This window comes from Nyctereutes procyonoides, unplaced genomic scaffold (assembly GCF_905146905.1).
Source record: "Nyctereutes procyonoides isolate TBG_1078 unplaced genomic scaffold, NYPRO_anot_genome, whole genome shotgun sequence".
NCBI lineage: Eukaryota > Metazoa > Chordata > Mammalia > Carnivora > Canidae > Nyctereutes > Nyctereutes procyonoides.
Window position 1 is genome coordinate 16,723,222 of NW_026575046.1, and position 22,107 is coordinate 16,745,328.

Below are 22,107 nucleotides of genomic sequence, written 5' to 3' on the forward strand. Positions count from 1 at the left end.
ATGGTAATACACTGATGAAAAAACTGAAGAAGACACAAATAAATGGAAAGCTGAAGCACCTGCCTTCAGCTCAGATCATGATTCCGGGGTCCTGGGATTGAGCTTCACATTGGGGTCCCTGCTCAGCAGGAAGTCTGCTTCTCCCTCTCCCTCTGCACATTCTCCCTTCTGCCCCCACTCCTTCTCTCTCTCTCTCTGTCTCTCAAATAAATAAATTAAATCTTTAAAAAAAAAAGAATTAAAGATTTGAACGTAAGACTTGAAACGATAAAATTCCCAGAAGAAAACATAAGTGGTAAGCTCTTTGAAATTGGTCTTGAGGGGAATCCCTGGTGGCTCAGCAGTTTAGCACCTGCCTTCGGCCCAGGGCGTGATCCTAGAGACCCAGGATCAGGTCCCATGTCAGGCTCCCTGCATGGAGCCTGCTTCTCCCTCTGCCTGTGTCTGCCTCTCTCTGTGTCTCTCATGAAGAAATAAAATCTTAAAAAAAAGAAAGAAAGAAAGAAATTGGTCTTGACAATGATTTTTGGATTTGACCAAAGTGAAGACAACAAAAGCAAAAATAAACACGTGGGACTTTATCAAACTAAAAGACTTCTGCACAGTAAAGGAAATCATCAACACAATGAAAAGGCAACTTAAGGAATGAGAGAAAATATTTACAAATTATATATCTGATCAAAGGTTAATATCTAAAATACATTTTAAAAGTCATACAACTCAATAGCAAAAAAAAACAAAAACAAAACAAAACAAAACAAAAAAACTGATTAAAAACTGGGCAGAGGAGCTGGATAAACACTTTTCCAAAGAAGACATACGATGGCCAACAGAATCATGAGAAGATAGTCAACATCACTAATTTTCAAGGAAATACAAATCAAAATCACAATGAGTTATTCCCTCACACCTGTTTGGATTGTTATTATCAAAAGGACAAGAAATAACAAACAATGGGGAGAATGGAAAGAAAGTGAACCCTTATACACTGCTCGTGAGTATGTAAACCACTACAGCCACAATAGAAAAGAGTATCGGAGGCTCCTCAAGAAATTAATAATTGAACCGCAATATGATCCTGCAATCCCATTTTTGGGTATATGCCCAAAGGAAATGAAACCATTATCTTAAAGAATTATCTGTACTCCCATATTCATTGCACCATTAGTCACCATAGCCAAGGTACTGAGACAACCTGAGCATCTGTCAATAGGTGTATGGATCAAGAAAATGAAGTGTGTATATACATAATGAAATATTATTCAGCCTTTATAAAGGAAGGAAATCCCATTCCTTTTATTAACAAGGATAAACCTGGAGGGCAATATGGTAAGTGAAATAACCCATACAGAGAAAGGCAAATACTGCATAGCACTACTTATATGTGGGATCTAAAATCAAACTCATAAAAACAGAGAATAGAGAAGTGGTTGCTAGGAACTAGGGAGTGGGGGAAATGGGGAGAGGTTAATAAAAGAGTACAAGTATATCTGATCGATATTACAGGTTCAGTTCCTGACCACTGCAATAAAGTGAATACTACAATAAAGCAAGGCAACAAAATTTTTGGTTCCTCAGTGTAGTGCATATAAAGGTTATGTTTACACTATCATCTCTATTAAGTATGCAATAGCATTATGTCTACAAAACCAATGTACACACCTTATCTAACAAATCCTATATTACTTAAAAATGCTAACCATCATCTGAGCTTCAGGGAGTCATAACTTTCTTGCTGATGAAGGGTCTTGTCTTATTGTTGATGGCTGCTGACTAATCAGGCTGGTGGTTGCTGAAGGATGGGGGAGCTATGGCAACTTCTTAAAATAAGACAACAATAAAGTCTGCCATGTTCATCGGCTCTTCCTTCCACAAATAATTTCTCTTTAGGATTGGATACTGTTTGATAGCATTTTAGCCACAACAGAACTTCTTTCAAAATCAATCTCTCAAACCCTGCTGCTGCTTTATCAAATACAGTTAATGTAATATTTTAAGTCCTTTGTCAGCATTTTAACAAGTCTTCGCAGCATCTTCTCTAGGAGTAGATTCCGTCTCTAGAAACTACTTTCCTTGTTCATCCCTAAGAACCAACTCCTCATTTGTTAAAGCTCTACCATGAGATTGCTGCAGTTCAGTCACATCTTTATGCTTTTTTTTTAAAGATTTTATTCATTTATTCATGAGAGACACACAGGGGCGGGGGGGGGGGGGCGAGACCCAGGCAGAGGGAGAAGCAGGATCCACCAGGGACTCAATCCCAGGTCTCCAGGATTAGGCCCTGAGCTGAAGGCAGCGCTAAACCGCTGAGCTACCTGGGCTACTCACAACTTTATGTTCTACTTCTACTTCTCTTGCTATTTCTACCACATTTGCAGATATTCCCCCTCCCCACTGAAGTCTTGAACCCTTCAAAGTCATACAGAAGGGTTAAAATCAACTTCTTCCCAACTCTTAATATGGACATTTTGACTTCTTCCCATGAATCCTAAATGTTCTTAATGGCAACTAGAATGGTGAATCCTTTCCAGGAAGTTTTCAATTTACTTTGCCCAAATCCATCAGAGGAATCACTATCCATGACAGATACAGACTTATGAAATATGAAAGTTCCTCCAATATAAGACTTGAAAGTCAAAATGGCTCCCCAATCCATGGGCTACAGAATGCATGTAGTTGTTAGCAGGCATGAAAACATGAATGTCACAGTACATCTCCATCACAGCTTTTAGATGACCAAGTACATTGTCAGTGAGCAGTAATCTTTTGAAAGGAATCTTTTCTTTTGAGTAAGAGGTCTCAACTCTGGGCTAAAAATATTCCGTAAGCCATGTTGTAAACAGATGGGCTGATATCCAGGCTTTGTTCTTCCTTTATAAGCATAAGCAGAATAGATTTAGCGTAATTCTTAAGGCGCTTAGTATTTTCAGAAAGGTCAATTAGCACTTGGTTTCAATTTAAAGACATTGGCTGCATTAACCACTAAGAGAGTCAGTCTGATTTTTTTTTCTTCTATTTCATTTCTATTTATTTGTTAAAAGATTTTGACTGATTGACTGGCTGATAGTGTGGGCAGGGAGAGGGGCAGAGGGAGACAGAGAATCTCCAGGAGACTCCACACTGAGCACAGAGACCGATGCAGGGCTTGATCCCATGACCCTGATATCATGACCTGACCTGAAATCAAGAGTCAGACACTCAAACTGAGCCCTCAGGTGCCCCTATTTAATTTTTATTTGATTAATCATGTCTTTAAAAAATTTTTTATTTGAATTCTAGTTAGTTAACATATAGCTAGTTAACATATCCATTTCTGGAATAGAATTTAGTGATTCACTACTAACATATAACAACCAGTGCTCATCACAAGTGCCCTCCTTAATACCCATAATCCATTTAGTCCATGCCCCACCTACCTCCCCCTCCAGCAACCCTCAGTTTGTTCTCTATAGTTAAGAGTCTCTTACGGTGTGCTTCCTTCTCCTTTTTTCCCCCTTCCTCAGTATTTATGTTTTGTTTCTTAAATTCCACATATGAGTAAAATCATATGGTGTTTGTCTTTCTCTTAGTTTGCTTAGCATAATACACTCTAGCTTTAATCCATGTCATTGCAAATGCAATACTTCATTCTTTTTGAGGCTTGAGTATTATTTATATATACATATATTTGCTTCTATATATTTATATATATATGTTTATATATGTATATATATATAAATCACATCTTCTTTATCCATTCATCAGTTGATGGGCATTTGGGCTCTTTCTATAACATGGCTATTGTTGATAATGGTGCTCTAAACATCAGGGAGCATGTGCCTCTTCAAATCAGTATTTTCGTATCCTTTTGGTAAATACCTAGTAGTGCAAATGTGGGTTGTAGGGCAGCTCTATTTTTAACTTTTTGGAAAACCTCCATACTGTTTTCTAGGGTAGGTGCACAGTTTGCATTCCCACCAACAATATAAGAGGGTTCCTTTCTCTGTATACTTAACAACATCTGTTGTTTCCTGTGTTAATTTTAGCTATTCTGACAGGTATGAGGTTGTATCACATCATGGTTCTCATTTATATTTACTCAATGATGATGTTGAAGATCTTTTCACATGTCTGTTAGCCATCTGGATGTCTTCTTTGGAAAACATCTATTCATGTCTTCTACCCATTTCTTAACTAGATTATGCTTTTTGGGTGTTGACTTTTTAAGTTTTTTTATATACTTTGGATATTAACCCTTTATCAGATAGGTCATTTGCAAATATCTTTTCCCATCCAGTAGGTCACCTTTTAGTTTTGTTGACTGTTTCCTTCCCTGTGCAGAAGCTTTTTATCTTGATGAAGTCCCAATAGTTCGTTTTTGCTTTTGTTTCCCTTGCCTCCTGAGACATGTCTAGTAAGATGTTGCTGCTGCCAAGGTCAAGGTTGTTTCCTGTGTTCTCCTCTAAGATTTGATGGATTCCTGTCTCACATTTCAGTATTTCAACCATTTTAAATTTATTTTGGGGTATGGTGTAAGAAAGTGGTCCAGTTTCATTCTTCTGCATGTAGCTGTCTAGTTTTCTCAACACCATTTGTTGAAGAGACTATCTGTTCTTCCACTGGATATTCTTTCCTGCTGTGTCAAAGATTAGTTGATTAAATAATTGCAGGTCCATTTCTGGGTTTTCTATTCTGTTCCACTGATGCATGTGTCTGTTTTTGTACCAGTACCATACTGTCTTCTTGATTATGCTTTGTAACATAGTTTGAAGTCCAGAATTGTGATGACTTCAGTTTTGGTTTCCTTTTTCAAGATTGCTTAGGCTACTCAGGGTCTTTTGTGGTTTCATACAAATTTTAGTATCATTTGTTCTAGCCCCATGAAAAATGCTGTTGGTATTTTGATAGGGATTGCATTTAATGTGTAGATTGCTTTGGGTAGTACAGACATTTTAACAATATTTTTTTTTCTAATCCATGAGCATGGAATGTTTTTCCATTTCTTTGTGTCATCTTCCATTTCTTTCATAAGTGTTGTATAGTCTTCAGAGTAGAGATCTTGCACCTCTTTGGTTAGGTTTATTCCTAGGTATCTTATGGGTTTTGCTGCAATTGTAAATGGGATCAATTGCTTAATTTCTCTTTCTTCTGTCTCACTGATAGTGTGTAGAAATGCAACTGATTTCTGTGCAATGATTTTGTATCCTGCCACATTGTGAATTGCTATAGGAGTTCTAGCAAATTTTGGAGTGGAGTCTTTTGGGCTTTCCACATACAGTATTATGTGATCTGGGAAAAGTGAGAGTTTGAATTCTCCTTTGCTGATTTGAATGCATTTCATTTCTTCTCATCTGGTTGCTGAGGCTAGGACTTCTAGTACTATGTTGAGCAAGAGTGGTGAGAGTGGGCATCCCTGTCATGTTCCTGACCTGAGCAAAGCTCTCAGTTTTTCCCCATTGAGGATGATAGTAGCTGTGGGTCTTTCATATATGGGCTTTATGATGTTGAGGTATGTTTCCTCTATCCATACTCTGTTGAGAGTTTTTATCAAGAATAGGTCCTCTACTAGGGCTCCTTGGTGGAGTTTTTATCAAGAATAGGTCCTCTACTGGGGTTCCTTAGCGTCCAACTCTTGATTTCAGCTCAGGTCATGATCTCAAGATTGTGGGATCAAGCCCCACATCAGGCTCTGCACCATTGTTTCCTTGTTGATTTTCTGCTTAGATGATCGTGTCCATTGCTGTAAGTGGGGTGTTAAGGCCCCCTATTACCGTATTATCAATTAGTTTATGTTGTTACTAATGGATTTATATATTTGGGTGCTTACAAGTTGGGAGCATAAATATTTTTAATTGTTAGATCTTCTTGTTGGATAGACTTCTTTATTATGACATAATGCCCATTTTCATCTCATATTATAGTCTTTTGTTTAAAATATAGTTTGTCTGATATAAGTCTTTTGTTTAAAATATAGTTTGGGGATCCCTGGGTGGCGCAGCGGTTTGGCGCCTGCCTTTGGCCCAGGGCGCGATCCTGGAGACCCGGGATCGAGTCCCACGTCAGGCTCCCGGTGCATGGAGCCTGCTTCTCCCTCTGCCTGTGTCTCTGCCTCTCTCTCTCTCTCTCTCTATCATAAATAAATAAAAATTTTAAAAAAAAATATATAGTTTGGCTACTCCAGCTTTCTTTTGACATTAGCATGATAAATAGTTCTCTATCCCCTCACTTTCAATCTACAGGTAGGTAACTTTAGGTCTAAAATGAGTCTCTTGTAGCCAGCATATAGATGGATCTTGTTTATTTGTTTTTTATCCACTCTGACACTCTATATCTTTTGATTGGAGCATATAGTCCAGTCACATTCAGAGTAATTATTGATAGATATGAATATGAATTTGGTGTCATTGTATTACCTATAAAGTCACTGTTCCTACAGATTGTCTCTGCTACTTTCTGGTCTTTGTTACTTTTGATCTTTCTTTCCCACTCAAAGAGTCCCCTTCAATATTTCTTGCAGAACTGGTTAGTGGTCATGAACTCCTTTAGTTTTGTCTTGGCAATTCATTATCTCCCATTCTGTTCTGAATGACAGCCTTGCTAGATAGAATATTCTTGGCAGCATATTTTTCCCCTTTCAGCTTGTTGAATTGGTCATGGCACTCCTGTCTGGCCTGCCAAGTTTCTGTGGAGAGATCTGCTAACCTTATTTGTCTTCCTTTGTACATTAGGGCTTTCTTTTCCTTTGCTGCTTTCAGGATTCTTTATCTCCGTATTTTGCAAATTTTACTATGATAGGTCTTGGTGTTGGCCTGCTTTTGTTGATTTTGATTGGAGTTCTCTATGCCTTCTGGATTTGGATGTCTGCTTCCTTCCCCAGATTAAGGAAGTTCTCAGCTATAATTTACTCAAATAGACCTTCTGCCCCTTTTCTTCTCTTCTTTTGGGACTCCAATGATACAGATATTATTACACTTTATGGAGTTGTTGAGTTACGTAAATCTACATTTGTGAACCAATATTTTTCTTCCCTTCTTCTTTTCAGCTTCATTGTTTTCCATAATTTTATCTACTACATCATTTATTCATTCTTCTGCTTCTGGCATCCTTGTGGTCATTACACCCGGCCGGTTTTGCATCTTGGTTATAGCATTTTTTATTTCAGTCTGACTAGTTTTTATATGTCTTCTATCTCTGTAGTAAGGGACTTCCGGGTGTCTTCTATGCTTTGCTCAAACCCAGCCAGTATACTTATATTGTTTTATTTTTTTTCATAATTATTGTTTTAAATTCTGGTTCAGGCATATTACTTATAACCGATTTGATTAGATCCCTGCCCATGACCTCTTCTTCCTGCTTTTGGGGTGAATTCATCCATCTTGGCATTTTGTCTCTGTCTTTGGTGTGTTATAAAAACTAGTAACGTTTCCTGCTCCTGAGAGTAATGGCTATATTAAGAAGAGGTCCTATACCATCCAAGGCCTGGTCCTTCATGAAGTGTTTCTGTTGTATGCTGTGTGTACTCTGCTATTGTGTTTTGGCTGCTCTTTCCCTCAGGTTAGTTCTCTGCAGAGTCTCTCCCCTCCTGCAGTGGGGAGTATCTGGACCTTGCCCAGTGTGTGGCAAGTTTTAGCTAGGTGTGTTTTGGTCTGCTTGTCAAAAAAGGCTAGGTCTGGGGCACCTGGGTGGCTCAGCTGGTTAAACATCTGACTCTTGGTTTCAGCTAGGGTCATGATCTCAGTGTCAGGAGATTGAGCCCCATGTCAGGCTCTGCACCCAGCATGAAATCTGCTTGAGATTCTCCCTCCTTCCCTCTGCCCCTCCCTGTGTATGCTCTGAGAGGAAGAATGAACAAATGAATGAAAGAAAGAGGCTAGGTTCTATGTCCCCAGAGCTTAAACTCTGCACACTCTATGGTCAGTAGTCTTAGTGAGTGCAGAGGGTTTGTGCTGGTCTTCTGGGGGTAAGGAGCTGCTGCTGCTCTCTCAGTCACACTTGCCCTAGTTCAGAAGCACCTGCAGAGCACAGACAGGTGGGGCTTGGTTTAAGTGGCTCAAGCCTCCACTGTGGGATACGATGTTGCTCACTGAAGTCCGTCTTTACTGATGGGGAGTGCAGAATGGCATTACCTTGCTCTCTTGACCCCAGAGAGGGGTGTTCATGCCCCTACTGTTCAAGAAGCCCTCAGAAGAGCGAACAATCTCCCCTCCTGTGTTTCTGTCAGATCCTTGCCTTCACCCTGTCTGACCTATGGGCCCACCTGGGGGTGCGGTGCTCCTGTGTTTTTATCTCAGGCATACCAGCTGAGTTTCAAATTTCCAAATTTTAGGGACCTGGCACAGCACAGAGTCACACTGATCCTCTGTGGGAGGGTCTTGCTGCACCGTGGCCACGCTGCCAGTTTATCCCAGAAGGACAGTTGCACAAACACGCACAGACTTGGAGTTTACAGTCAACAGAAAGCTGGGGTCCAGTTAGCTGCCCTCAGCAGCTGCCTCTATTTGTATGCTAATGAACAGGGCAGCCAATGACCCTCGGGAGAGTCAGCCCATCCTTTGAATCTAGGCATTGACTTTCCCTTTCTAGCTATTAAAGTCCTACATGGCATCTTCTTCCAGTACAAGGTTATCATGTCTACACTGAAAATCTATTGTTTAGTGTAACCACCTTCACTAATTTATTCTAGCTAGATCTTTTGGATAACTTGCTGGAGCTTCAGCACTTGCTACTTCATCTTGCACTTTTATGTTATGAAGATGACTTCTTTCCTTAAACCTCAGAACCAACCTCTGCTTAGCTTCGTACTTTTCCTCTGCAGCTTCCTCGCCTTTCCCAGCCTTCAAAGAATTGAAGAATCAGGGGCTTGCTCTGGACTAGGTTTTGGCTTAAGGGATGTTGTGGCTGCTCTGATCTTCCATCCCAACTACTAAAACTTTCTTCATACCAGCAATGAGGCTGTTTCATGTTCTTATCCCTCGTGTGTTCACTGGACCAGCACTTTTAATTACTTTCAAGAACTTTTCCTTTGTATTCACAACTTGGCTGTTTGTTGCAAGAAGTCTAGCTCTTGGCCTATCTCAGCTTTCAACATGCTTTCTTCATTAAACTTAATTATTTTTAGCTTTTGAGTTAAAGTGACAGATATGTGACTCCTTCACTTGAACACTTAGAGGCCATCGTGGAGTTAATTGTCTAATTTCAATACTGTTGTGTCTCAGGGAATATGGAGGCCCAAGGAAAAGAGAGAAATGGGGGAACAGCCAGTTGGTGGTAGAGTCAAAAACCACATATTTATTGATGAAGTTCAGCATCTAATATGGGCATGGTTTGTGGTGCCCCAAAGCAATTACAATAGTAACATCAAAGATCACTGGTCATAAATCGCTATAACAAATATAAAGACAATGAAAAGGTTTAAGATATTATAAGAATTATCAAAACGTCAAAGAGACATGAGGTGAGCAAATGCTGTTAGAAAATAATGCAAACAGATTTGCCCAATGTGTGGTTGTTGGAAGTCTTCAATTTGTATAAAATGCAGTATCTGCAAAGTATAATAAAACAAAGTGCAATAAAACTAGGTATGCCTATATTAACTTTCAGTTATGAAGTAAATAAGGCCTGAGGAGCTAAGGTAATATCATTCTAACTATAGTTGACAACATTGCATTACAGAACTGAAATTTGCTAAGATAGTAGAACTTCTCTGTCTCAAAAAACAAAAAAAAAAAGTATATCAGGTGTTGAACTGTGTTAACTAAGTAACAGGAATCCTTTCACTATGTATATGTATATGTATATTAAATCATCACACCATATACATTAAATGTCTTACAACTTTGTCAATTATACCTCAATAAAGTTGAGAAAAACAGAAAAAAATGAGAAACTATTGGAATTCTCCAAATATTAAAAAAGTTCATTTCCCAACTACTTCACCATACATAAATTTGTTTTCAAAAAAATTCATCTCCTTACTTTTTTTTTCCAGTGCAACAGCAACCATTCAATCAAAAGACATTTATGTAAAAATATTTGTTCTTGCAAACAGATTAAAAGAGCACCCTGCTAGCTGCCACTGGGTAGAGGAGAGAAAAAATAGCTAACAAGCATTAACTTATCTACTGATACCTATCTGCCTTTCTAGGTTTGGTTCTCTAAATTCTAGCCAAGACTACAAGAAAAATGATCCCCTAATGTATATGATTAGACACCAAAAATAAAAACTGTGTAGAGGCCTAATCCTTCTTCCTCTGAACCAAACCTGAAACTTGAAAGAGAAAGAATATAAATGCAATACCACTTGTAGTATCACTTAATATTATCTCATTTTTATTCCTTTTTCATTCTTATAAACACACATAAAACCTCAAAACCTCAAAGCCTCTATGAAAACACCCTAATTAATTATTTTTGAGAATTAAGGGAATCACCTGAAGGAAAAAAAATTGGTGTTTTTTGCAGATTATAATCAACACTGTCATTAACTTTGTTACTTGGTGATTCTTTAATAGATGAAGAAATATGAAAATAGTTTTAATTTACAATGAGAATTTTCATTTGTATGCAATAAAGAATTCAGGTACTTACCTCTAAAATGGCATTTTTTGCCTTATATGTAGCAAAATATGGTTGCTCCAAAAGCCACAATGATGTAAGAATGGCAGCTGTAGTGGTCTTTACACGAATGACGGGACTATACTCACTGGATAACTCAGTGAGACTAGGATCACAGAGCAGTCTTCTATCAGACCACCTTACCATCCATTCCAGCAGCCTTCTTATACTGCCAAAAGTGTCATTTAGTGCTAGAGGAAGATCTTCTTGAGGATTAATATCACTGCACTGAATTGCTTTGAAAATACATCTTCTAGTTTTGTTGGATTTGGGAGTCCAAAAAATATGGTTTGACAATCTCTGGATCACAGGTTTCTCCGAATTGGCATCTTGTATTCTGTAAACTGACTTTTGTTTTAAACCGAACAATCCACTCGTCCCTTCATATTTATCAACTTCATTCAAAGGGTTCTCTAAAACTGGCCTGGTTCCCTGATTAACTGGCACTGCAGCTGAAAGTGCTTGGTTTTCTGCTTTTTCAGACTCATATGACTCAGAAGCAACAACAAAGCAGGAGCCAGCTCTAAATATATTCTGGCTTTTGGTTTTGCCTTGACGTCGTTTTAATGTTGTATGTACATCAAAAAGTAAAGAATTAAGCTCATGTTCTTTAAGATGTCCAGAAAAACTGGTTAGAAATGGAATGCCGGGATCCTTGGAATCAAGTAGGTCTCTTTCAAGAACGTAACTCAAGAAGAGATCAAGAAATTTAATATATTCATCATCATCACGTTCAAATTCCCAAACACCTACTACAGGAAGCGCATTTTGTAATAACTTTTCATGATCTTTTCTTTCAAGATTTTCTTTCTGATTACAAATCTTTTTTTCATTGGACTTATTTGTCAATGTTAATTCCATGTGATTTGGGGTATTTCTAGCAAAACAAAATTGAAAAAGACAAAATTAAAGATTTAATCACTAAGATGCAGAATTGACAGCAAAGATTCTCTCCACTGATTGAATCATATAAATTTTTTTTAAATGCCTCAATGTCTTTCAAATGAGGGGGTTAGGCTAAATGATATCTAACTGTTTACTAGAGCCAAACATTCTAAGTCAAAATATATAACACATTAATATTAAGAGGGAGAAGTTTGTGTTAAAAAAGACTGAAATGTGTTCACAGAAATTTCGCTTTAAAAAACATGAATGGGGGGATCCCTGGGTGGCTCAGCAGTTTAGCGCCTGCCTTTGGCCCAGGGCGTGATCCTGGAGTCCCAGGATCGAGTCCCGCCTCAGGCTCCCGGCATGGAGCCTGCTTCTCCCTCTGCCTGTGTCTCTGCCTCTCTCTCTCTCTCATAAATAAATAAATAAATAAATAAATAAATAAATAAATCTTTAAATAAAATAAAATAAAATAAAAAACATGAATGGGGACACCTGGGTGGCGCAGTGAGTAATTGTCTGCCTTCGGCCAAGGGAGTGATGCTGGAGTCCCGGGATTAAGTCCTACACCAGATTCCTGCCCAGGGAGCCTGCTTCTCCCTCTGCCTATGTCTCTGCCTCTCTGTGTCTATCAAGAACAAATAAATAAAATCTTAAAAAAATAAATAAAAATAAAAAGCATGAATGTTTTTCCTGGGGGGAAAAAAAGGTCACTAAGAGGTCACAATTTAGGAATACAAAGTCAATAAAAATCACAAGTCACCAACATACATCTTCATTTATGGTTTCTGGTTACTTGCATTGGCCCCTCTCAGCTTTCACTATACAATGTGCAACAAGCAGAACTACCCTCAAGATTCTACTACACAGAAGTTGGGAATTTTTTCTAAAATTTCTGCTGCTACTATATCTGTTAGGCAAACCCTTTAACTGTCAATCATAATTACTTTTAAATCAATTTCCTTTCAACATGGTCCTTAGGGAAGAACACAGATTCCTAGTTCCCTCAATAAAAGAAATAAAGTGTTTGTGTCAGGCCCCGGAACTAAAAGTGTCATGTCTCTTCTTATTAAGAAGGCACAGAAGCAGCCTCCACTGTATTCCTGTGCTAACACCAAAATTGTTTGGTGAAACAAGCACATCATTTATAATACTATTAGGTATGGTTTAAGCAGATGTTTACATTTGAAGTAGATAAAATTATTTCACTGAAACAAGATTATGGTCCATTATATAGCCTTTCAGTCATGACAAGGATAAACTGCATGGCAGATAATGGAATTAGAAAGAAAAAAAAAAAACTAGCTAGAGTAATAGAAGTTTAAGTGAAAGTAAGAATTTCTAGAAAATTTACAGACAAGTTTCAAAGATGAATGTGCAATTTCCTTCCCTGGAAACCCTTAAAAATAATACAGCTAATCTAAAAGTCCTTAATTATTTAAATCTAAAGATTACTTTTTAAAAAACTAAAATGGGGTACCTGGGTGGCTCAGTTGGTTAAGTGTCTGCCTTCAGCTCAGGTCATGATCCCAGGGATCGGCAGGAAGTCTGCCTCTCCTCCTTCTCCCTCTCCCTCTGCCCCTCCTCCCTGCTTGCGCTCTCTCTCTCTCTCTCTCAAAAAAATAAAATCTTTAAAAAACAAAAACAAAAAACCTAAAACTAAAAGCTTTAGAATTTCATCTCTAGATGAACTCTAGAATTTCATCTACTTACCTGATTTTATACTATCAGGTAGCAAAATTATTTCAGGCCTCAAGAATATTTTCAATACATTTTCAAATTCATTCTACCCTCCTAACATCCCTGTGAGTCAGGGAGGATAACACATCATTAATACTGCGAACAGTGCAATCAGTGAGGGGCAAGGAAATCAGCTCCTCTGCTGCATGAACATACCGAAAATATTTTTTTCCAAAGGAAGTGAATACTTGCTATTAAGAGATCTCAACCGTACCTTTTTTCTTCAACGGACCATGCTTCCGAGAAGGTGTCTGCTGTATCTGCATCGCTGTGGACTGGAGGATTCCCCAGTTCGGTGAGTGTGCTCCTGCTCAAGCTCAGTCCTAGAGAAAACCTATCAAAACCTGGAGCCTCGGCTTTTTCTTCTTCAATTGGTTCCCAGATATTCATCTCAAAAGGACCTATATTCCTCTCCACACGTTTTAGGGCTTTCACTCTCACTTTATGAATAGAATGCATAATAACAGACATCATTTCCTCAGTTTGGGGACCTAAAAAACAAAAGGCCTTGCAGTAAATTAAAATGTTTCAACTCAAGACAAAGGGGAACCCAAGTCCAGTCCCTCCTGGGAACATGGAATCCAACTGACGACTAAGACTTATTTCCACATTCTTACAGAGCATGCTTTCTTCAGTGTTTATTAGAAAGCTATGGTCCGCATTTTAAGGTAGAACTGCAGAAAAGAACAATAAAGGGACAGAATCCAGACCATAAAAACGTGTGCCCTAGAAAACAAACAACTGAGACGTAATTTATCTATTTCAGGGCACCTGGGTGGCTCAGTCGGTTATGCATCTGGCTCTTGATTTGGCTCAGGTTGTGATCTTGGGGTCTTGGGATGGAGCCCCATGTCAGGCTCCGTGCTGGGCATGGAGCCAGCTTGGGATTCTCTCCCTCTCCCTCTAGCTCTCTCTTTATGCTCACTCACTCTCTCTCAAGTAAATAAATAAATCTTAAAAAAAATAAAAAAGAAGCAGCAATTTAACTATTTAAAAAATCAGACAATTAAAAAAGAATCCCTATTATTTTTCCATTCCCAAGAGTGGTAAATAAGAGAAAATGAGTATAATTTTAGCCAAAGAAACAAGGACACTTTTCTGACTTAAAATAATGGGAAACATGAAGAAGGAAAGTTTTTCAAGGTTGTCTACAGAAAAAAATTTTAAACATTATTATACATAAACAGGACATTTTAGAGAATGTCAAAAAAGTCTTAAGAAAAATAAAAGCCATATATATATATCAATGCAAGAATGTATAATCATAGGACATAACTTGACTTAAATACTAGATTGCAGTTATAAAAAAAGAAGGTAATTTGAATTCTTTAAAAGTTTCCACATTGTGATTGTAGTTAATGTCACTGAATTGAACACTTGAAAATAGTAAATTTTCTATTATGCATATTTTAACAAGAAAAAATTCCACAAAGGCATCTTGAATGTATAGGATAAAATTAGAAGCACAAATAACCATAAAGGAAGATGAAGAACACTAGTTCTCAATAAAATATCCATATTACACAAAGTGCTATATGCTCATTTTATATATTTTATCTTATTTAATATTCTGTGTGTAAGAGAAAGAGAGAGAGCACGTGGAAGGAGGGGCAGAGAGGAAGAGAAAGAATCCTAAACAGTCTCCATGCCCAGCGAGGAGTCCAACATGGGGCTCAATCTCACAACCCTAAGATCATGACCTGAGCCGAAATTAAGAGTCCACTAATTAACTGAGTCACCTAGGTGCCCCTTAATCCTCTTTTAATTTACATTCATAAGGTAGATATTAATATACTCATTTTACAAATATGGAAATGAGACCCAGAGAGATTGAGCAACTTGCCTACCGTCACACAATTATTAACTGACAGAGGCATGACATGAAGTTAGCTTTGTCTGGTTCCAAAGCAAAATTGGTGCTTATTTCTGCCTTCTCATACTATCTTCAAAGAAAGGAGAAATATGTAAAAATATAAGCACTAGAAATTACATGCTTTCAAAAGAAAACAAGAATCTTCAGTAATTCATCTATCAGATATCTAAGAAATGACAAATACTACCTTTCACCACACAGTGTCTGAGTCTCTGCTGAAGAGAGTGATATTTTTCTCTTAAAGGAACCCTTATATCCTCAGGATTGGGAAACGCTTTCACAAAAATTTCTGCTACCTTCAGAAAAAGTAAAAACACGGGTTTTATGAGCAATATCACTCTCAATTAAAACAAAAATCCTTTTAAAGTCTCTGATTTTCATTTAGTTTGTTTTCACCTACATTCACATTACCTTTCTGATTGGTGGCAGTTCTCCAATAAGGCTCAAAATTAGATCTTGAATAAGTTCTTCAATATTAGAAAACCGAGAGAAGGGCAGCATTCTGTACGCCCACTCCACTGCGCTGAGACAGTGCTCAACCATACAGGAATCAAACTCCACTTCGAGGTCCTAAAAGGATATTGAGAAAAACGTTTCCTTTTCACTTTAGATGGATAGATAAGGATGAGTTCAAAAGAGTTTGTTATAGACAGTAAAATCTTCTAATCAAGCAATAACTTCCCAAGTAACATTTGTTCGTCTTTCTTATTCCTGTGCAGAGAAATACCTTTTTTCCCTCCACATTTTCTCTTGCTTTCTGATATTGTCTGCAATTATAGGATAACTTATCACGAATATGTAGCATCCAACACAAAGCACAAAGTTCTCTGAAGCAACCTAAATTGGGAATACAAATATGAGAGATTGGGTGAGTATGTACATTAATGTAGAACAACTTCACCACTGCTTGTTTTTTTTTTTTTGCCAAAATAAATGTCTCTATTTTGTTGATTATAAGAGAAACATATATTCATTGCCAACACATTATATAAAAGTTGTGTAAACCCTTACAGAATTTTTATGCACAAATATTGTATGCATGGCAGTTGCCTAAAAATATTGAAAACATTTTTCTAAATAACTTACTCTATTTACCAGTAGTTTCTTTGCTTTAAGCTTCATAGTATTTTGTTGATAATGCTCAAAACCAATATACACAGCTCTACTTAATACTGTAGGGTTAATTTATTAGGAAAATTCCTTATGATAGGCAACTAAGTTTAAAACTTTGCAATACTAGAAATAATACTTTCCATTATTAAATGATTTTTTAATTAAAAGCAATAAAAGTACACAAAGATATATATGATCATACTATGTATGCTGTGGTGAAACAGGTCTTTTTTTTTTCATTTAATATATCCTGGATATCTTTCCATGGTGGTAATATATACATATACTGTCTTTTCATTGCCAGTGTAGTATTCCATTGCATAAAAAGTTCCCCAAATCAATTGTAAATTGTGTCATTATTAATATTTAGGCCTAATTTCTACACAAGCAGTTCATTTTGGACAAACCTATTGCTTTAACAGAAACTTCATCAAGCTTGTGGTCTCCAACTGCTCCAGGTCGAAAGAATGCTACACCTCCTTTACAGTAATTAAGTAATGATTGAGGGAAAGGACTCAATGAAGGAAGAGATCCTTTCATTCGAATCTGAAAGAATGATAAAATATGTTAATTATCAGTCATCTAAATCTATTTTTAAGGAAACTATAAAGGAACAAACAAGGCAGGTAAGAGAAACCATACAGAATAGAAAACACAGCATGGTTCTTATACCATGTAAGAAAATATCCCTGAAATGAGCCATAGTTTCAGAAACTTAACTCACAAATTTAATTCAAAAATTTCACTAGGCTAGGTCACAAAAGTGAAAAGAAAGTTTCAACGAAATTTTTTTCATCTCTCAGTTTTGCCTATATAGAAAGAATGTAATGCTATTTGTCCTGGCTTTCCCCAAAGGCATAATAAAGAAAAAGAGAAATTTAAGTATCTCTTATCCAAAGTAAAACTACATGCAGTACCTAAAAATAAATATGACAAAAGCTCTACCTACCTATATAACTTTAAAAAACTTGAGGGACAGGATTAGAAAGTCACCATTTGGCAACTCCTAATAAAGTACCAACTGCAGCAAGGATCAGCAATCAATGTCCAATTAGGTAAAAAGTTGCTGGGTTGATGGAGAATGTGAGTGGGTAAAACACAACCCAAACCCTTGAGTCTATCTCACCATCATAAAAAGTGAAATAATAAAAAGTCCTATCTGTCACATGAAATGATACAACAGGGAAGTACACAACACCATTTATGAAGGACTCATTTCTTTCTTTTTTTTTTTTTTTTTTTTTTTTAAGGACTCATTTCTAAGAAAATGTGAACCAGTGCAGCCCAGGTGGCTCAGCGGTTTAGCGCCGCCTTCAGCCCAAGGCGTGATCCTGGAGACCTGGGATCAAGTTCCACGTCGGGCTCCCTGCGTGGAGCCTACTTCTCCCTCTGCCTGTGTCTCTGTCTCTGCTCTCTCCTCTCTCTCCGTCTCTCTCTGTCTCTCTCTGTCTCTCATGAATAAATAAATAAAATCTTTAAAAAAAATGTGAACCTGATCAAGCCTCTCTACCTCAAAGAGTATAGAGTAATTACTAGTTCATGGGGAAATAAAAGGAAAGAGGAATGAGTTAAATGACACTAAATGGATACGCTATCAAACATACAGAATAAAAAATTACCAAGTTTCTCTACAAATCAAGAAGAGAAAAAAAAATTAAAGGAAACTACTATAGAATAAAAGAAAAGGAATCTAAGAGACAGTAACCTGAAAAAAAGGATTAGCAGCAGGCTTGTAATCTACTTTTTCCCTCTTCTATTCACTTCCACAATGACACAATCTCATCAAATCCCCTTGTAAGCATACTAATGACAGACCTGTTATCAAACAAATTAACAGTATGTACTAGATGTACAGAACCTAGCTAGGCTGGTTATTATAAACATAGGATACATGGATTTATGGAATATGGCTTGCTGGAAATGTCACACAAGTTATATAATTAAAGAGATCTAAAAAGGAGATGTTCAGTAACTGATTCAGTTCTCTTTTGTGTTAAACAGAGGCCAGGTCACATTCTTTCACAGCAAGAAAAACCTTGGGAGCAATATATGCAATCACAGTTTTCACCTGTGTCTTTTAGGTATATCCTTGAAATTATTGGTATAAAGTTTGAGTCAGACTTGATAATATAGTCCTTCCTATAATCTCATAACCAAACATGGGTGAACCTCATTTGGACCTTGATTCCAAAAAACCTACTATAAAAAAGACATTTTCAAAATAATCGGGGAAATGTTATTAGGACCAGGTATTAGATATTAATAAGGAATTAGTTAACTTTGGTATAATAATATGGTAGTTTTAAAATATGTCCACAAAGTCTTTAAAACTCGTCCCTTCAAAGGTAGAGCCTAACTTCCCTCACCTAGAGTATAGATCATACTAAGTAACTGGTTTCTAATTAACAGAATATAGAAGTGGTTATATTGATTTCTGAGATTAAGTCTTAAAACCATTGTAGCTTCCACCTTGCAGTCTTTTAGATCACTTGCTCAGGAAGCCTCTTGCCAACAATGAGCACCAACCTCTTAGCCATGTGCATGAGCAGTCTTGTAATCAGATCTCTGGTCCCTGTCAAGTGTTCAGATTCCTGTAGCAACAGTTCACATTTTGGCATGCAACTGCACGAGAAATGTGGCTTTTTGCTTTCATGAATAAAGACCTTATAATTTTGGTAGCAACAAGTGTTCCACCATCCCAACCAATTAGAAAACATCAATTTACTACAACTAAATTTGTAATTAAATTATATGCTCAATAAAGTCTAAATGAAGGAGGTAGAGAATACAGCAATAAAGGGAATCACTTATGAATTATACATATTTCTGTAAGAATGGATCTCTACATTTTTGGTACCTCTCCCAAATTCAATAAATTCATGGGCTATCAATAAAACTATCAGATAAATTTGAGGAATACTGAATTAGAGGGAATCTGTGGGTCACCTCTGTATATAGCCCAGGGATTGACAACAGCCTTAAAGATAAGCTGCAAGTCACATGGGGCACTGGACAATTACAGTGCCAATGAGTATACACACAAAAGCTCTGGTCTATGGCCTGTTCATCCTAGGAGGCATGTCTTCAGCTGTGTTGCTAAAGTCTTAACACAGTCTTAAGGCTAGCTGAGTTAATTAAAGCTAGATTAAGTGAGATTACTGCTAGGATTTGTACATAAGATCAAACTGCAATGCAAATCTCATTTCCAACTTTATTGTAGAAAACTGTTTACTTAACCAATTTTTAAAATGAAGTTTCCGGGACACCTGGGTGGCTGAGTGGTTGAGCGTCTGCCTTTGGCCCAGGGCCTGATCCTGCAGTCCCAGGATCTAGTCCCGCATGGGGCTTCCTGCGTGGAGCCTGCTTCTCTCTCTGCCTATGTTTCTGCCTCTCTCTGTGTGTCTCTTATGAATAAATAATTAAATTTTTTTAAATAAATAAATAAATAATAAAATAAAATGAAGTTTCCTGTAATAAACAGACTCAATAGATCTTGAAACTATTAAAACCAATCTTTCAATAAGAGAGGAAAACTCTTTGCCCTTCTTACTAGACATACTTTAAAAACAATTTTGGGATGACAAGATACAGAATGGGTATAGTTTAATGTTATATCTTTATGGTAGCTGTATGGAAATTTTACAAACCTTTCTTTTAAAAAGCCTAATTTTTAAAAATAATTTGGTGACTTCTCAAAGTCTCTCTAAAGGTTCCTACTAAGAAAAGTTGTAGATTCTTGTTTTAAATATAACCAAGGACTGGGCCACCTGGGTGGCTCAGCTGGTTAAGCATTCAACTCTTCATCTCAGCTTAGGTCTTGATCTCAGGGTCATGAGTTTAAGCTCTGTACTGTGCTCACAAGGGGCATAGAGCTTATTTAAAAACAAAAACAAACAAAAAAAAACAAAAACAAAAGAAAACATTTAAATATAACCAAGGGCCAAATTAAAGGTATTTGGGACTAATAATACTTATTTCCACATTTCAGAGAGACAGACAACAGGCCTACAAAGAACTTGCAGCTGGATAAGGAACATGAGCAGATGTCCCATTTGGCTACAGATCAGATAAGGATCCAATTACAACTCAGGTGAAGTCAGTGCAGAAGGGGATGACAGCTCCAGACTCAACTGAATCGCACATCTTAGAAGATAGCAAGGGGGAGACTCCAACTGGTGGAGATTACTGAAAGGAAACACACAGCCAAGAACTAACTCTAACGTCCCAGAGTATGACCCCACATCAGCCCCCATAGAACACAGATAATACCTCAGGATGAAGTGGGGGGAAATCCCTGAATTGACTTTACATCTTCAATAATGGTGGGAAAAAAAAAAAAGTAACTAAAATTACCTGGAATTAATTATGTTATGCTTTATAGTGCCAGACAGAATGGGAATAACAAAGAGACTCAGTACAGTGTCCTCTTTCAGCAGACCAGAAGAACTAGACTGATTAGGTTGCTTATTATAAACAAACCTGAAATCTATGGATTTATAGGGTAGGATTTCTTAGGAAAATATCAGTATTTATAAATATTAATAAGTATTAATATATTTAAATAGTTTAACATAGCACATGAGTGACTAAGACATTTTCATACCTTCTGCATGACTTTTCTCGCCCATCTCAACTGCAGTATGTACCACTGTGCCACAGGAAAAGAACACCGGGCTGCCCGGAAAAGCAAGAGGATACGTTGAAGGATTCCAGACACCTTTTGACGGTTTTCTTTCTCAGCTTTTAAAACAAGATCATCGCCATCTTCCTGAAGAAAACAAAACAACTGATTTTAGTAGCTAGTAATATGAAAATTTTGAGGGTTGAGGTGAAAACAAATATAGTGTTTCTCAAACTAAAATTTTCTTGGAGATTTATAAAAGAAATTTTGAGGAATGGCGTCAGAGATTTCAACTATAGCTATTTCTAGTGTCAAGGAAATATTTCTCTCATCTTAAACAATGTAAAGGGCTAAACTGACCCTAAACCCAAGTCTTCCCCTTTAACAGTTAAAGCCCACCACTCCTGCCTGACTGCATTGGTAGAATGTTACATAGAAGGCTCCTTTCAAGAATGTCATTTCCCTTCCTCTGCCTGGAAAAATCTTTGTATTTCAATGTCACCCTCCGTGAAGCCCTCCTGTTCTGTGTGATTATGACACTTTGCTTAGACTTCCAGGAGAGTTTTTACTAATTTGTTCTGTACTGATTTATGTTTCCCATTATATTGAGATCTACTCAAGAGCAAAGACCTTGTCATCTATCTTTGTATTATCACAGTGCATGGAATAATGTCCAACATGTAATAGGATCCGATAAATATTTGTTGAATAAATACTATCAAGTCAATAAGCCAAAAATTAATTTCTCAGAGAATGAGATAATGTATTATAAATATTTGCTTCCCCATCATCCTATTACCACTTCTTCATTGCCTTCAATTTTTAATTGAGTATCTGCCCCTCCCTGACCTTGCCTAGATAATTTAATGAGAGCTGATCCTACCTCCCCAGCTTCCAGGGAATGGACTGCCAAACAGAACCTTCCATTCTCCTGGGCCAAGAGTGAATCTCCATACCCTTACTTGAAATCCTGGTGAAAAATACTTCTGTTTTTCTTTCTCCCCTTCCTTCTCCCTCTAGATACAGACAAGGTATCCTTAGACCACCCTGCTCCCACAAAGACAGCCAGCCTTAAGCTGAAGCTAACATGTTAAAAAATAAACTAGAGAGGAAGAGCTCAAACCTATGCTAACATAACTGAGCCAGAAAGCTATCCTGCTACTAGGCTTCTTAATTATGCCAACCAATTTGGATCAAGTTTTCTATTATTTCCAATGCAAAGGATTCTAATTTTAATAAAAAATAATAAAATGAATCACTACTAAGGATCATAACCACT

General features: G+C 37.2%; 1 protein-coding gene across 9 annotated transcripts in view; it reads right to left on the minus strand.

Moving 5' to 3' along the window:
- The window catches only part of CPLANE1 (ciliogenesis and planar polarity effector complex subunit 1), a 141,283-nt gene that overhangs the window by 73,545 nt on the left and 45,631 nt on the right, over window positions 1–22,107 (minus strand). For all 9 annotated transcript variants that reach the window (XR_008664356.1, XM_055324960.1, XM_055324967.1 and 6 more), the window contains 7 exons: window positions 20,811–20,975; window positions 16,615–16,753; window positions 15,822–15,931; window positions 15,506–15,664; window positions 15,282–15,390; window positions 13,436–13,712; window positions 10,567–11,470 (listed from right to left, as the gene is read on the minus strand). Coding sequence is in view for 8 of the 9 variants with exons in the window: in XM_055324960.1 (XP_055180935.1) it covers window positions 10,567–11,470; window positions 13,436–13,712; window positions 15,282–15,390; window positions 15,506–15,664; window positions 15,822–15,931; window positions 16,615–16,753; window positions 20,811–20,975 (1,863 nt within the window). In the remaining variant the exon portion in view is untranslated. The remainder of the gene's footprint in view (window positions 1–10,566; window positions 11,471–13,435; window positions 13,713–15,281; window positions 15,391–15,505; window positions 15,665–15,821; window positions 15,932–16,614; window positions 16,754–20,810; window positions 20,976–22,107) is intronic.